General features: G+C 34.9%; 3 protein-coding genes across 3 annotated transcripts; 1 reads left to right on the top strand and 2 right to left on the bottom strand.

Annotated features, from left to right (window-relative positions):
* Window positions 1–66: 66 nt before the first annotated feature.
* LOC149728909 (uncharacterized) lies at window positions 67–4,073 on the bottom strand. The gene is made up of 7 exons (XM_089887804.1): window positions 3,930–4,073; window positions 3,287–3,558; window positions 2,927–3,035; window positions 2,538–2,657; window positions 2,030–2,160; window positions 1,582–1,673; window positions 67–1,385 (listed from the first exon to the last, which is right to left on the bottom strand). The coding sequence occupies exons 2-7, from the start codon at window positions 3,538–3,540 to the stop codon at window positions 361–363; spliced, it is 1,731 nt and encodes a 576-aa protein (XP_089743930.1). The 5' UTR covers window positions 3,541–3,558; window positions 3,930–4,073; the 3' UTR covers window positions 67–360.
* A 306-nt stretch (window positions 4,074–4,379) lies between these two features.
* LOC149728908 (uncharacterized) lies at window positions 4,380–7,020 on the top strand. Its single transcript, XM_089887793.1, has 4 exons — window positions 4,380–5,081; window positions 5,254–6,201; window positions 6,289–6,536; window positions 6,737–7,020. Exons 1-4 carry the CDS (start codon window positions 4,424–4,426, stop codon window positions 6,836–6,838), a joined length of 1,956 nt encoding a protein of 651 aa, XP_089743919.1. The 5' UTR covers window positions 4,380–4,423; the 3' UTR covers window positions 6,839–7,020.
* On the bottom strand, window positions 7,018–11,909 carry LOC149728907 (D-glucuronyl C5-epimerase B-like). Its single transcript, XM_089887795.1, has 7 exons — window positions 10,499–11,909; window positions 10,198–10,306; window positions 9,791–9,936; window positions 9,372–9,462; window positions 8,826–8,985; window positions 8,396–8,555; window positions 7,018–8,059 (listed from the first exon to the last, which is right to left on the bottom strand). Exons 1-7 carry the CDS (start codon window positions 10,958–10,960, stop codon window positions 7,274–7,276), a joined length of 1,914 nt encoding a protein of 637 aa, XP_089743921.1. The 5' UTR covers window positions 10,961–11,909; the 3' UTR covers window positions 7,018–7,273.
* Between the last annotated feature and the right edge of the window lie 36 nt (window positions 11,910–11,945).

The raw sequence follows: 11,945 nt of genomic DNA, 5'->3' as shown, positions 1-11,945 counted from the left end.
ATCTACGTTGGAATGTTCACAACAGGATTACAGGCATTATTTAATCCACCTATTTTACCGACAACATCTGAAAAGTGAGGAAAAGAAATGCATAAAATTGCTTGAATGTTGTATTAAAAATGCTAAACATTTGAAGAATATTGTAAAGAAAGTGTCACGGAAGTTAGCAGATAGAAATAAATGAACAACTTAGTCCTACTTAAAAAGTTTAAAAGTACGTCTAGGTCTAACTCTCCATAAGTGCAAGTAAGATCAGTATTAGAAAGTTTTAAGTTAACATAATCGAAAAAGTAGAAGTTTGCCTAAATGTGTCTGAAACAAACTAAAAATAAAATAGCAAAAAGTTGGAAAATAAAACAATCAAGACGTCATTTCACGTAAAGTCTGCATATTAAGGCACTGATCAACATGTGAGTTTATTTTAATTGGACTAAAACGTTCACCACAGATCGGACACGGAAGGTTTTGGTCGGGTGAATAAAATGGTGGCAAGTCATCATCACTGTCAGAAGATGTTGTTTTTGTGGTTTCAGTTTTAATTGGGGATACTTTTGGTTTCAATGCTGTGACTGGTTTAACATCAGCTGACTTAACTGGTTCCATCAGTTTTATTTTCTTTGCAAGAGAGCAGGTGGTGTTTTTATTAAATTGTTGCGATTTCCAGCTAGGTAAATCTTCATCTGACGACAAGGGTTCATTTTTCACCGTGAAAGCCGATATGTCGTCATCGGAGCAATCAGATTCAGATGAAACATCTAAAAATATGAAACTTGGAAGTTTCTTTTTCTTCGGCTGCACATTTGGGTGAATCTCGTCTGATTTTCTTTTTATACCGTTTGATTTAGGTTCGACTTTAACCACTGGGAATTGAGGTTGCTTGGTTGGTTTGACGACTATTTTATCCAATTCATCATCACTTTCAAACTTCAGTTTGGCTAATTTTCCAGATTTTTGAAACTTGGTCACTACTTTTAATTTCCTAAAAGCAGAAGCACCGAAGTTAACAGAAGCATCCCCATTTAATCTCATGTCCCTGCATAAGCGTCCAATTCTACTAGTTGCACTGTCAGGCAGCTTTTTTCCAGTTTGAGAAGTATTTAAAGTTTTTTTCGGAGATGGTTTCTGAAAGATCTTTACGAGACGACTGTTTAGCGGAATACCCCTTGGATTCTCTTTTAATTTTGCTCCACCAAGAATATGATTTGAAGAGTTTGGAAATTTATTTTCAACATTCTGGATTTTCTTTGGAGATTTTTTCTTGATGTTTTCTACAGTTGGAGTCTTTAGTGCAGATGTAGATGGTGTGTTTAAACTTGGACTTTTTACGCTTTTAAAATTCAGAACACTTTGGTTTGGGTCTATTTTATTTTCTTTGTTCGTTTTTGCTGCAGATGAAATAAATTTGAGAAAACATACATATTTACTCATATATATATATATATATATATATTATACATTTCTTAAAGATTATTTTACACTTTTACTAAATTAAAACATTACAATACAAAACATAGTTTCATAATATTTATATACATCTTTATTAAACCAATTTAAACAGCCATTATACAAAGTAACTCTCACCTTTTGACTTATTTTTTCCATAATTTTCCGGCTCCTTAATTTTGTCGTATTCCCCCCCACAAGTCTGTTGGTGTTGTGCCCACCAGGTGTCACTGTTGATTTATTTATTAAACAACACATTGTGACAACTACAATATAGTTAGAAAACCTTTTGTATTTGACCTTTCCACAAAATCTAGAGTGACATGCTAAAATGCAGCTACCTCTTGGCTCTTACATTCATGGTTGTAAAACATAGTGAATCTCATTTAATATTATTGGCTAATGTTCAATACACCAAATTGTTAAAATGGCTTAATTTCAAATAGAAACATTCATAGTTTATGTTCAATAATAATTTAGCAACTTAAAAATTGCAATATTTTAAATGAGCTTAAATTTAAATCTTTATTTTTCCTACAAGCTCCATATTTTGGAGGATAAAAATTTTAATATTTATTTTACTAACTTTTTTGAAGGTGCTCGATTCATGGATCTTTTTACAAACCCAAAGTAGGGTGGTCTGTTTCTACAAACACCTCTACATCTCCACCAATGTTGTCGAAGTTCATTCACTTCATCGTGGAAACTATGATAAATCTATTTAAAAGTTTTTGATTAATTTTTGCATCCTTGAACAGGAGTTGTAAAGTTTCAAACTAAAACAGAAATTGTAAAGTTTTAATGTTGACATCTTCAATGTTAACACTGTATATTGTGTGAAATATTGAATCATTCTAAACTGGAAGTGAAAAGTGGGTAAAAGGGAAATTAGGTTTAGATAATAAAAACCCTCTTTCCAGCTATACCATTTCAGTCGTTTAGAACGCATGCTGTGCAAATGATGTATAGAAAGATTACTGCATACTATTGCTAAACAATTTCAGTGTAACCTGGATCTTGTATAGGAATCTTGACAATACTTTTATATATGCCTACCAGGAATTAAGTGAAGAGGTTAAAATAGAGACACTCACTGTAATTTTGGTTCCAGCTTCAGCATTTATTCTATTCATATGTTTACAGAATTCGGGTCCATGGCCATCTCTGTCTCTGTTGTTGGCAGTCACGAATAGATACGCGTGGATCATTTCATGCTGTTTAATGTAAAGTTAGATTGTATAATTTTGGTTTAAAGAACGCATACATAAGCGCCAGACTTGGATTGGCAGGGTAGGTTGGAAATTATTTGCACTGCATAGGTCAGTAAACATTGGTACCAAATTTGTTTCAGAGAAATACAAGTCTGACTATCTATACCCCCTTTTATTTAAAAGTGTTGCACCTAAGTATATATATATAAATATGAAATTTTTAATTATTTTTTTCCTGAATTTATTAAACGTAATTGCATAAAACAACTCACAAGTAATGTTTCAACAAGATCCTTTCTTGGCCGTAACTTCAATAGTGGTTGACTCAAACCAATTGAACACAAACCACCATGGCCTTGATATGAACATATACCGGCACATCTGTGAAACCAATTAGCTTATTAGATGCACAAATAGTGGTTTGGACATATACTTTTATGTTTACTTCCAACGTAATGTTTATAATTACAAGAAGTTTTTCAATAAAATAAAACACTATGGACCAGTCTGTGCAAATCTGTTAAGTTACTAACTTGAATCTAGCAGACTTAGTGGTGTTATTGTTGTATTTAGAGTTGCATTAATTAAAGAAACATAACACAGCAATGAGCATTGGGAGATTATGAACTTACAAAGTCATTCTTGGACTCCATCTAACTTCAACCATATCCAGTCTCTTCCAGAAAAACTGTTTATTAAACTCCTGAAACAACGCGAAAACATTTGGGTTTGGATCTATGAGTTCCCATTGTGGGTCAACTATGTTAGTTGGTCCTTGCTTGCTACTACTAGCAGTTGAACTGCTGGCGTTCGTATTAAAATCATCTTCCATAAATTGCTGTTGCAGCGACAGGGCTAACTGGTAATCACTGTCACAGGACGTCATGTTTCATGTCTTGTTTCGCTAAAAAGATTAATAACAACTTTTAATAGAACAACAATAAACATACAAGGTTCAAACATGGTCATTATTGCATAAAGTAGTATTACTATAAATAAACTGTTGGTACTACTGAAGAATCCATCATGACGTTATACAGATAAGGCTAGTTGTTAGGGTTTAACAGTTACGTATCACTATTACAGCACCAAATCCTGTATACCTTATACCTATCTACTATAATTACAAATATTAAATATTACTGAGGCATAAATTAATGTTAGCGGCAATATGGTTACATGGTCTGCCTGATCACACCTAATTCTAATAGTTTCAGCGGATTTTAGTCTCCGTTTCAATGTAACACGCCTGGGTAACAAATGTAAACAACTTACCCGCTTTGAAACAGCTGGAGATTTCAAGCAAATGATCATCTGGCGCGAAAAAGAAAAAAAGAAAGTAGCGTAGGCTGCTTTGAGTCTAACTGCGCGATTTTTAAATGTCCCATTTGCTTTTCACATTTGAATCAAAATATTTTGCGTTTACATATGTATTTGAAACGGCAATAGGTTATTGAGATTATTTTGCTGCTCAATGTGTTGGAAGGTAGTCTTAAGATTTATAGGACAGTCTTCTGTAGCGAAATGTATGCGAGTTTTAATTAAAGGGTTTTCCTTACGGAAAATATGTGTCACAGAAGTTGACAAGTCTAAATACGATTTAAATTATGCTAACGAAGGGTATGGGCCCGAATATCCGTTGGTATTATAGTGTCACTAACTGCAATATACTATTATGTTAACTTATATTTTAAATACGACACAACGGCTAAGCCTGTAATTTTCATTAGCTTAACTGTATTATTAGTTTTACAGATATTTTAAATGATATGATGGGTAATTCTGAAAGCAACTGCTGCGACCTTTTAAAAGATGGCGGTGAAACCAAAAAGTGTGGAAACAAAGAGTCCTATCGTGACTCTAAGGCTGAAGATACCAACAGCAACAACCGGGTTGAAGAAAAACTTTCTGTAGATGTGGATAATCAGGAAGCTTTCCTACAAAACGAACATTCAAAGATAATTCTAGATGACACTCACACACTTGCTTCCACAACTGTGGGGTCTAATGTAGATGGAGGCAGTTACATGGATAAAAGAGAGGCCCTGGAGCAGATCATCCAAAACGAAACGCCACAAACTCCACAAAGCAAACCTTCCAAACCAAAAGGGTTTGACCCCCGCTCTCCAAGCAGCAGCATCACCAGAACCCCGATTGCGATGGGAAAAATCACAGAACAAGCTGGAATTCTCGACCCACGTTCTCCAAGCATTGGTGTTGATAGAACCCCAATAGTGATTAAGGAGAAAGTAGACGAATGTCTGAGTGATCCACGCTCCCCTACAGCTGGTGTAGAGCGTACTCCTATCATTATTCAATCGTTAGAAGATGCTCCCATTGTAAATGGTTCAAAAGATCTGCATGACCCACGATCACCCACTACCGAAGTGTACAGGACACCTATGCGGGTCTCTTACAATAATGCAGGTACTATTGCTTGGATAATGGATTTTTGTTTTCTGTGATATTCTTTTACAGAAATTTTTTCTGTATATTTTTCTTGTTTTTCTGTGATATACTTTCATATTTAATTATACTGGTTTCAGGTATAATGGCGTCGGTGCAAAAAACTAAAACCTTAATTTATTTTTAAACACAGGCAACCTGCGTCGAACTGTTCTTTTGACCAACACATTAATGTCTTCTCCAAACACTCGGCCAGTCGAAAAGAATGATACAGCTGAAGAAACAGACCAACATGTCCCTGCTATCACACTGGAAGAGTCTTCACCCACCAATGAAGAAAATGAAGAGAAACTCACACAGAATGTGCTATTGAACCTCAGCTGTGCCAGCAACTTGAACACATCCCTATCTTCGAGCATGATAGCTGTGCTTGGGAGTGATTCGCGCTCAGTTAACTTTGATGACATGAGTGACACTGAATTTAACTCTTGTAATGTCTCTATGGAAGACAGCATTGGTTTAGATGAAGTGAAAGATGTCTTGGATGATTTACTTCTTGATGCCTGCATCACTGAATCTACTGAGAGCAAATCAGATTCCGTTTCTATCAGTGAGTCTAGTAATGTTTTCCCAGCAATCACAGCAGAGGTTACTGGTTCATTTACCGAAGAAATTAAAATATTTGACCAAGATGCAGAGGATGGCGAAGAAAAAGATTCAGAAAATTTACAAGTTGAGGAAAATCCGATAAAAAATGAACAACTTTTACAAGTTGCAATACCAAAGGTTGCAGAAGAAAGTTCTCAAGTTGAAACAGCACAGAGTTTTGGCAACACTCTTGAAGTTGCCAATAATTCGCCTGTTTCCAACTGTGGCACTGACATCAGTGATGTCCCAATTGTTGAAGAGATGTCTGTGTTGGATGGAGAGCTGTATCAAGCCAACAAAACAAAAATGGAGGACCTGAAGAATTTCTTACAATCCGAGACCCCTCCTTCACAAAAAACTGAGATTGATACGAATCAGCAACCAGCAACATATGTTAAATTAAACAAATCTATGGAAATTGTTGAAAATAAAAGTTCTCCGAAAATTTCTAGTGGAAGTAACAAGAAGACCAGCATTCCCATGCTCTCCACATGTATGTATAAGTTGTTTTTTCCAACCACTAGAAATGGTGTGCAGTGAAAATATATTTTGTATTCACATCCGAATCTTTTATTTTCAGCCCAGTCCCGTAGATCGTCCTATGCATCAAGTGGAAAGAAAGCACAAAGTGCTGGTTCTCTGGGTCATGTAATTCTTAAAGACCCAGTAAAATCAGATCAATCTCCTATAATTAGAGAAGCCTCTTTCTCTGTGTTCAAGCACTCAGATTCAAAGTCATTGAACCGAACACCACTTGCTGTGTTGGGTCATTGTAATTCTCCTGAAACAAAAGGAAGAAGTAAACGTCATGGTAACATGGAACGACATGTAAGTCCAATTTATATATAAGCCTGTAACTTCATACAAGCTTCATAAATAAACTTTTAACGCTATGCGAGTCCCATATATGTATATATGTATGTAACTTAATGTAAGCCTTTTACCAAACAGCAATGTAGTCAAGCTGGTTTTTCTTGATAGGAATAATCAATACATTCCAGATTATTAATGCTTATATATCGTTACAGAGCTCTACAGAATCTGCAAAAGCAACCAGTAGAGTTCCAAGGTACAGAGGTTCAGTGACTCGACCAAACACACCTAGTTCCATTCATGGGAAAGAAAACTAAACAGCAGACTTTTTAAAACCGGAGTGTTGTACATTTGTGTTCTTACCTGTTATCTAAAATTTGATAAAATCATTAGAAAAACTGCCATCTTTGCTTTTGTTGAGTGTTTTGTCTTTGTGAAAAGATGCAATTCTTTATCCTTACTTGTGTACTGCACTGCTAATAAACCTAAATTCATATTAGATCACTTGAATTTAATATAGCGGTCCATGAGCGTTACAGAAAGGTTTGGAACAAAACATGATACAATATTAAAATAATAAAAGTAAACGTGCGTTCTTACAGATTTTAGTAATACTGCAAAGCAAAGAAATGTGTATGCAACATTGCTCATGGTTAATATGCAAGTAAATTATATACTATTTTTCATTTTAACAGTGGCGTCTAAAATGAACTGAAAAGCAGAAACAGCTGCGCGAAATAGAAGCGAAGAGATCAGTTGTGTTTTGCTACTTTACCCCTCAGGTAACCTGACCAGTTATCAAAATACTTTTTAAGCACCGGCTCATTTGAAACAGAGTAAAGCAGAACAAGCTGACTTAGGTGGGTGGTGTGGTAGTCCCATCTTGCTACGTTGGGCGGCATGCCTAAAATAAAGTGTCGTAGATCATAGAATGTACGTGACCCACCATCATATAAAGGAAGCATTGCTTTTAAAGATGTCATGCCATCGTGGTACAACTGCTTCACAAGTTTGTAAGTGGCTGGAAGATCAACAGAACTAATCTGCAGACTCACTTTGGGAGGTTGCTCATTTGAACCAAAACCAAATTCATGTTCTAAGAGCGATTTAAAGTCATACAGACCAATAAGGGAATACATAAAACCATTAAGTACGAATGAACTTGGTTTGGTTGGATATTCTTCATACCAGGTGTACGTTTTTAAAAAAGTAGCACGCACACCCCCTTGCTCAGAAGATTTGGTAAACGGCTGTAAAGCATGACTGAGAGCAACTATATATTTAGGGTCATGGAAGACATGGTAGGCTCTTGATAATACAGACATCCCTTGCCCCTGACCCATGGCTGATATCCAACCAGCGGGAATTGGTGGATAGCCCTCTAGTCTTCGCTCAACATCATTTTTCCACCCTCCAGTCTTCTTGTCTTGGTTTAAATACATCCATTGGCTTGCATCAAAAAATTGGGTCAAGTGTTCAGACGTGGAGAGTGTCACATTATCAATATAACCACGACCCCTTACAATAAGCCTTGAAACCTGGAAATGTGAGTTTTATTAAATGTTTTGTTCAAACTATATATATCTATAGGCTATAACTCTTACACAGTGAATTAGTATTTTGCCTAGTATGGTAAAACTAAACAAAAGATGTTGTTTCATGCGAACAAACTTACAAACAAATTAGCACTACTATTATGTTATTAATATTAGGTATGAATGAATGATCAATGCATGGGATTAAAATTTTCTTTGCTTATTGGTAAACCTTAAGTAAGAAAAGTATACAGCAGACTGCGAAAAAAATTGATTCTAATAAATTTCTGCCCTATAAAAACAAGAAAAAAAACAAGAAGCTTAAGAAATCACACCTACCTTTTGAATGGCAATTCTAACTTTCTTTGCTTGTTTTTTAGTTGTAAGACCAATACCTTTTTTCAAATCTGTCAACAAATCCCTTGCCATATGTCTCCAAGTACGACTTGGACCGATTCCGTAATATATATTTGATTTCAAATCATAATCAATGACCAAACTGTACAAGCAACAGTGTTAGTATTGGTGTGTTATACCGGTATGCAACATGCAATCCATGCTTTAACTTCTAGTGGTATAAATAGATTGCAATCATTCCACAACAACTTCATGAAATTATTTAATGAAAATCTTTAACACATATAAGCATTTCGATGAATAAAAATGGAATGACAGAAATTAAAACGCATAACTTTTTTATTTATTTTGCAAACCAAAAAAAGCTGGAAATATTTGTTGTTAAAACATTCAAAGAAATAAATGAGAATACCTGTTTGTGATGTAATGAATTGTATATTGTTTCATTTTGTCATTGGTTTCCAAGACAACAGATAAGGAACCATTTGCAACCATTTTTAAATCAAACGACAAGATAAACTCCATGGTGTTGCCAAGAACAAGGGAGGCCCCACTTCCCAATGGAATAGAATCTAACAGATGCACTCGATGTAAGAATATTGGAAAATTATTGCAATCTAATTTTTACGACCCAAGGGGATAAAGGAAGCGTATTGACGGTAAAAAACAATAGCTGTAGTCATTATGCTGTATCTGTAATTAGGAGTTATGAATAGAATTTTATACCAAAGTGCTTGTCCATTACTATTGGGTCTATCCCCTACATGCTTCAGACCCCCACATTGCAAAACCAACATCAAATACATAGGTAAAAAAGGTTAGTAACCCTGATAAGAAATACCAAAAGCCATAACATCACAGCTCCTTATCTAAAACACACAGAAACATGCGCGAGTCGAGACTATGAGCCAAACAAAACGACATCAAATATTTGAGTAGGACAACCATGTATATCTACCTGGAGTGCTGAATTTAATAACTCGAGAATTCCTTTCTTTATCTTCTTCGTTTTCAACCAAACAGTATTTATTACTGGAGGACCACCGAGACTGAAAAGTTGATATTAAAACATGTTAGTTTTGGTAATACAAAACTGATAATAATACATGTTAGTTTGCATGTGGCATAACTTTGTACACCAGACCAACAGTTTTCTAACTGGGTTCAGCAAAGGTCTATGACTGTAGAATTGTATAGCCAGGGCGGTTCATGGGAATGAAATAAACATATATACTTCCTAATTTGTTCAAAACTCAACATTTTGTTTCAATTTGAACAAAACAGATTAAATAAGGTGACCAATTTTTTACAGAAGGTTAAAAATCTATACCCCAAACTTAAAAAGTAAAAACATATAAATCAAAAATGAACTTAAACCTGGACAGAACCCTCTGCATTTTCATAAACTTGTTTGGTTGGTGGCTTTTGTGTCATGTGTTTGCTGTAGTGACTCATGCCAAACTGAGCAATCTGGATTCCATAATAGTAACCTTCAATGTGCCACTGCGTTGATAATGGTACCCCTGGATCGAAGTGAAAATGATGGTTATTTACATAGGTTGAGTGGCATAATTATATAGTAATGGCACAAAATATGTCTCTGTTACAGAGTAATTCAGTGATAATGAATATGGTGAAACTAACTGTTTTCGTTATGCATAGTTAAAGTTGCACTGTCAGTGTCAATATATGTATTTGTATTTATATATATATGTGTGTGTGTGTATTTATATCATAAGCACCAAAATACAAAGTTTGTTTTACTAACATATACCTACAAATACCTGTAATCCCTGATATACACTTGACACGCTCTCTTGCTTCAACATTATATGAATCGAAAGTCATGAAGACACCTGTGTACGTGTATGGGCTCTTTGGATCATAGACAACCTGTTTGATTAAAATAGATTCATCATTTCATGAATAATAAAATAACTGCACAACAATACTTTCAATGTTGCACATTTTAACACAGCATATAAGGATTTGCTTATTTTCGACATAGGAAGTGGGATTAATGCTCCACAAAACACTTTTAGCTAAGTAATCATTATCAACCTATGTTATAAGGTATTTTTGTACCTTGGCATTGCTTTGTTGAAATTCAAATCTATCATAACCATCATAATGTTTCATTTTTCCATAAACATCGAAATAATTTTGAATGAAATCAAATGGCATGTAAATTTGAGCATTTGAATCAGAGCTTTTTAAACACTGGACAGTTTCTTCATCATTTATTAAACACTCTATGGCGGAAACTGAGGGCTTTAAATCATTTCTTGGGGGTTCGTCGGGACCCGATAAAGCTTGAGACTTTTTCAGTTCATTTAACCACTGCTGTTTCAATTGATTTAACTGGTCTTTGGATAAATTCTTGTCCATGCTTTTAGGTTTTATACCCACAGGTATATGTTCGCATTGTGTTTGGTTATTTTGATAGAAAATAAACCCGAAAAAGAGAATTGAACTGGCAAAAAGTAGGAATATATATTTCCGGATAAACACAACATTTCTCATGTAGCGCAATAACTGCCGAAGCATACTAGGAATATAGAAATCAGATGAAATCTGATCCAGTCTGATGGTTTCTTCTCTGCTATTGGAATGAGACACCAGAAGCTGTAACTTCCAACCCAGCTATGTTCTTATCAAACTTGATCATAAACATGCTCCATAAAACAATATTACAAACACAGTTTCACTTGAATCATGATCCACAGTTTAACAAAAGAACTAAAATAAATTAACACTCTAAAAAACAATGGTGGTGTTATTCAATGTTTTAGAATATGAAAATGTTAGTCGTACTCGCACACACAAAAAATAATTTAACATGGATAAGAAGACAGTAACTGATAAAATAAAACAAGTTCAAGGCTTTGTGGTGGTTTTTCTACACTTATTCCATGTATATACATCAATACATGTACTAGTTTGATTAAGAATTTAAATGAACATACATAACCATATGTTCTATAATATTCTGAACTGCGGTAAATTCAGTTAAGATAAACTAGACTAGACAACCATTTCACGTCGATTACGCAACTGTAAGCCACCTACACAATGACGCAAATATTTAATTAAATAACTTTCGTAATTTGTAAATAACTAACGATACCCACACCAATACGGTTTATACTACTATTACTACTTCCAATACGCTTTAATTATTTGAAGTAAGAGTACACGGTACACCTGTTGAACTACACAACGTACGTGCGTGTTCTTAATCGGCGACTTCTTCGTTTCTTGTTTCTTTTCTAAACTACAGATGTCTGTCTGTCTGGGCGAGCCGTCCACCAAGTTAAGAGACGTCTTCCACGAGTGGCGCTTGTGGCTTGTCTAGGTTATTTTTCAAAGCAATACAGGCGGGTAAATTACAACATTCACTCACTGCGGTTGACGCTATTGGTAACATACTCATACAGCAAGGTCTACAAATGATATTCTACAACTGAAAACACATTACCATGCACTTCGGTTGATATTCATATTTGCACTTAATGTACTTTGCACATGTGGT

Source organism: Ciona robusta, chromosome 11, assembly GCF_009617815.1.
Source record: "Ciona robusta chromosome 11, ASM961781v2".
NCBI lineage: Eukaryota > Metazoa > Chordata > Ascidiacea > Phlebobranchia > Cionidae > Ciona > Ciona robusta.
Note: the sequence above shows the minus strand (reverse complement) of the source record. Positions and strands in the feature narration are given on the sequence as shown.

What these genes read in the sequence shown, in the direction of transcription:
- LOC149728907 (XM_089887795.1), bottom strand. Translation starts at nt 10,960, where the DNA reads ATGCTTCGGCAGTTATTGCGCTACATGAGAAATGTTGTGTTTATCCGG. An exon ending in ATGCAGAGGGTTCTGTCCAG is followed by an intron (nt 9,463 to 9,790) that starts GTTTAAGTTCAT and finishes TCAACTTTTCAG; the next exon opens with TCTCGGTGGTCCTCCAGTAA. An exon ending in TATTAAATTCAGCACTCCAG is followed by an intron (nt 8,986 to 9,371) that starts GTAGATATACAT and finishes TGCATCTGTTAG; the next exon opens with ATTCTATTCCATTGGGAAGT.
- LOC149728908 (XM_089887793.1), top strand. Translation starts at nt 4,424, where the DNA reads ATGATGGGTAATTCTGAAAGCAACTGCTGCGACCTTTTAAAAGATGGC. An exon ending in GGTCTCTTACAATAATGCAG is followed by an intron (nt 5,082 to 5,253) that starts GTACTATTGCTT and finishes TTTTAAACACAG; the next exon opens with GCAACCTGCGTCGAACTGTT. An exon ending in ATGGTAACATGGAACGACAT is followed by an intron (nt 6,537 to 6,736) that starts GTAAGTCCAATT and finishes ATATCGTTACAG; the next exon opens with AGCTCTACAGAATCTGCAAA.
- LOC149728909 (XM_089887804.1), bottom strand. Translation starts at nt 3,540, where the DNA reads ATGACGTCCTGTGACAGTGATTACCAGTTAGCCCTGTCGCTGCAACAG. An exon ending in ATCTTGTTGAAACATTACTT is followed by an intron (nt 2,658 to 2,926) that starts GTGAGTTGTTTT and finishes TACATTAAACAG; the next exon opens with CATGAAATGATCCACGCGTA. An exon ending in TGGAAAAAATAAGTCAAAAG is followed by an intron (nt 1,386 to 1,581) that starts GTGAGAGTTACT and finishes TTTCATCTGCAG; the next exon opens with CAAAAACGAACAAAGAAAAT.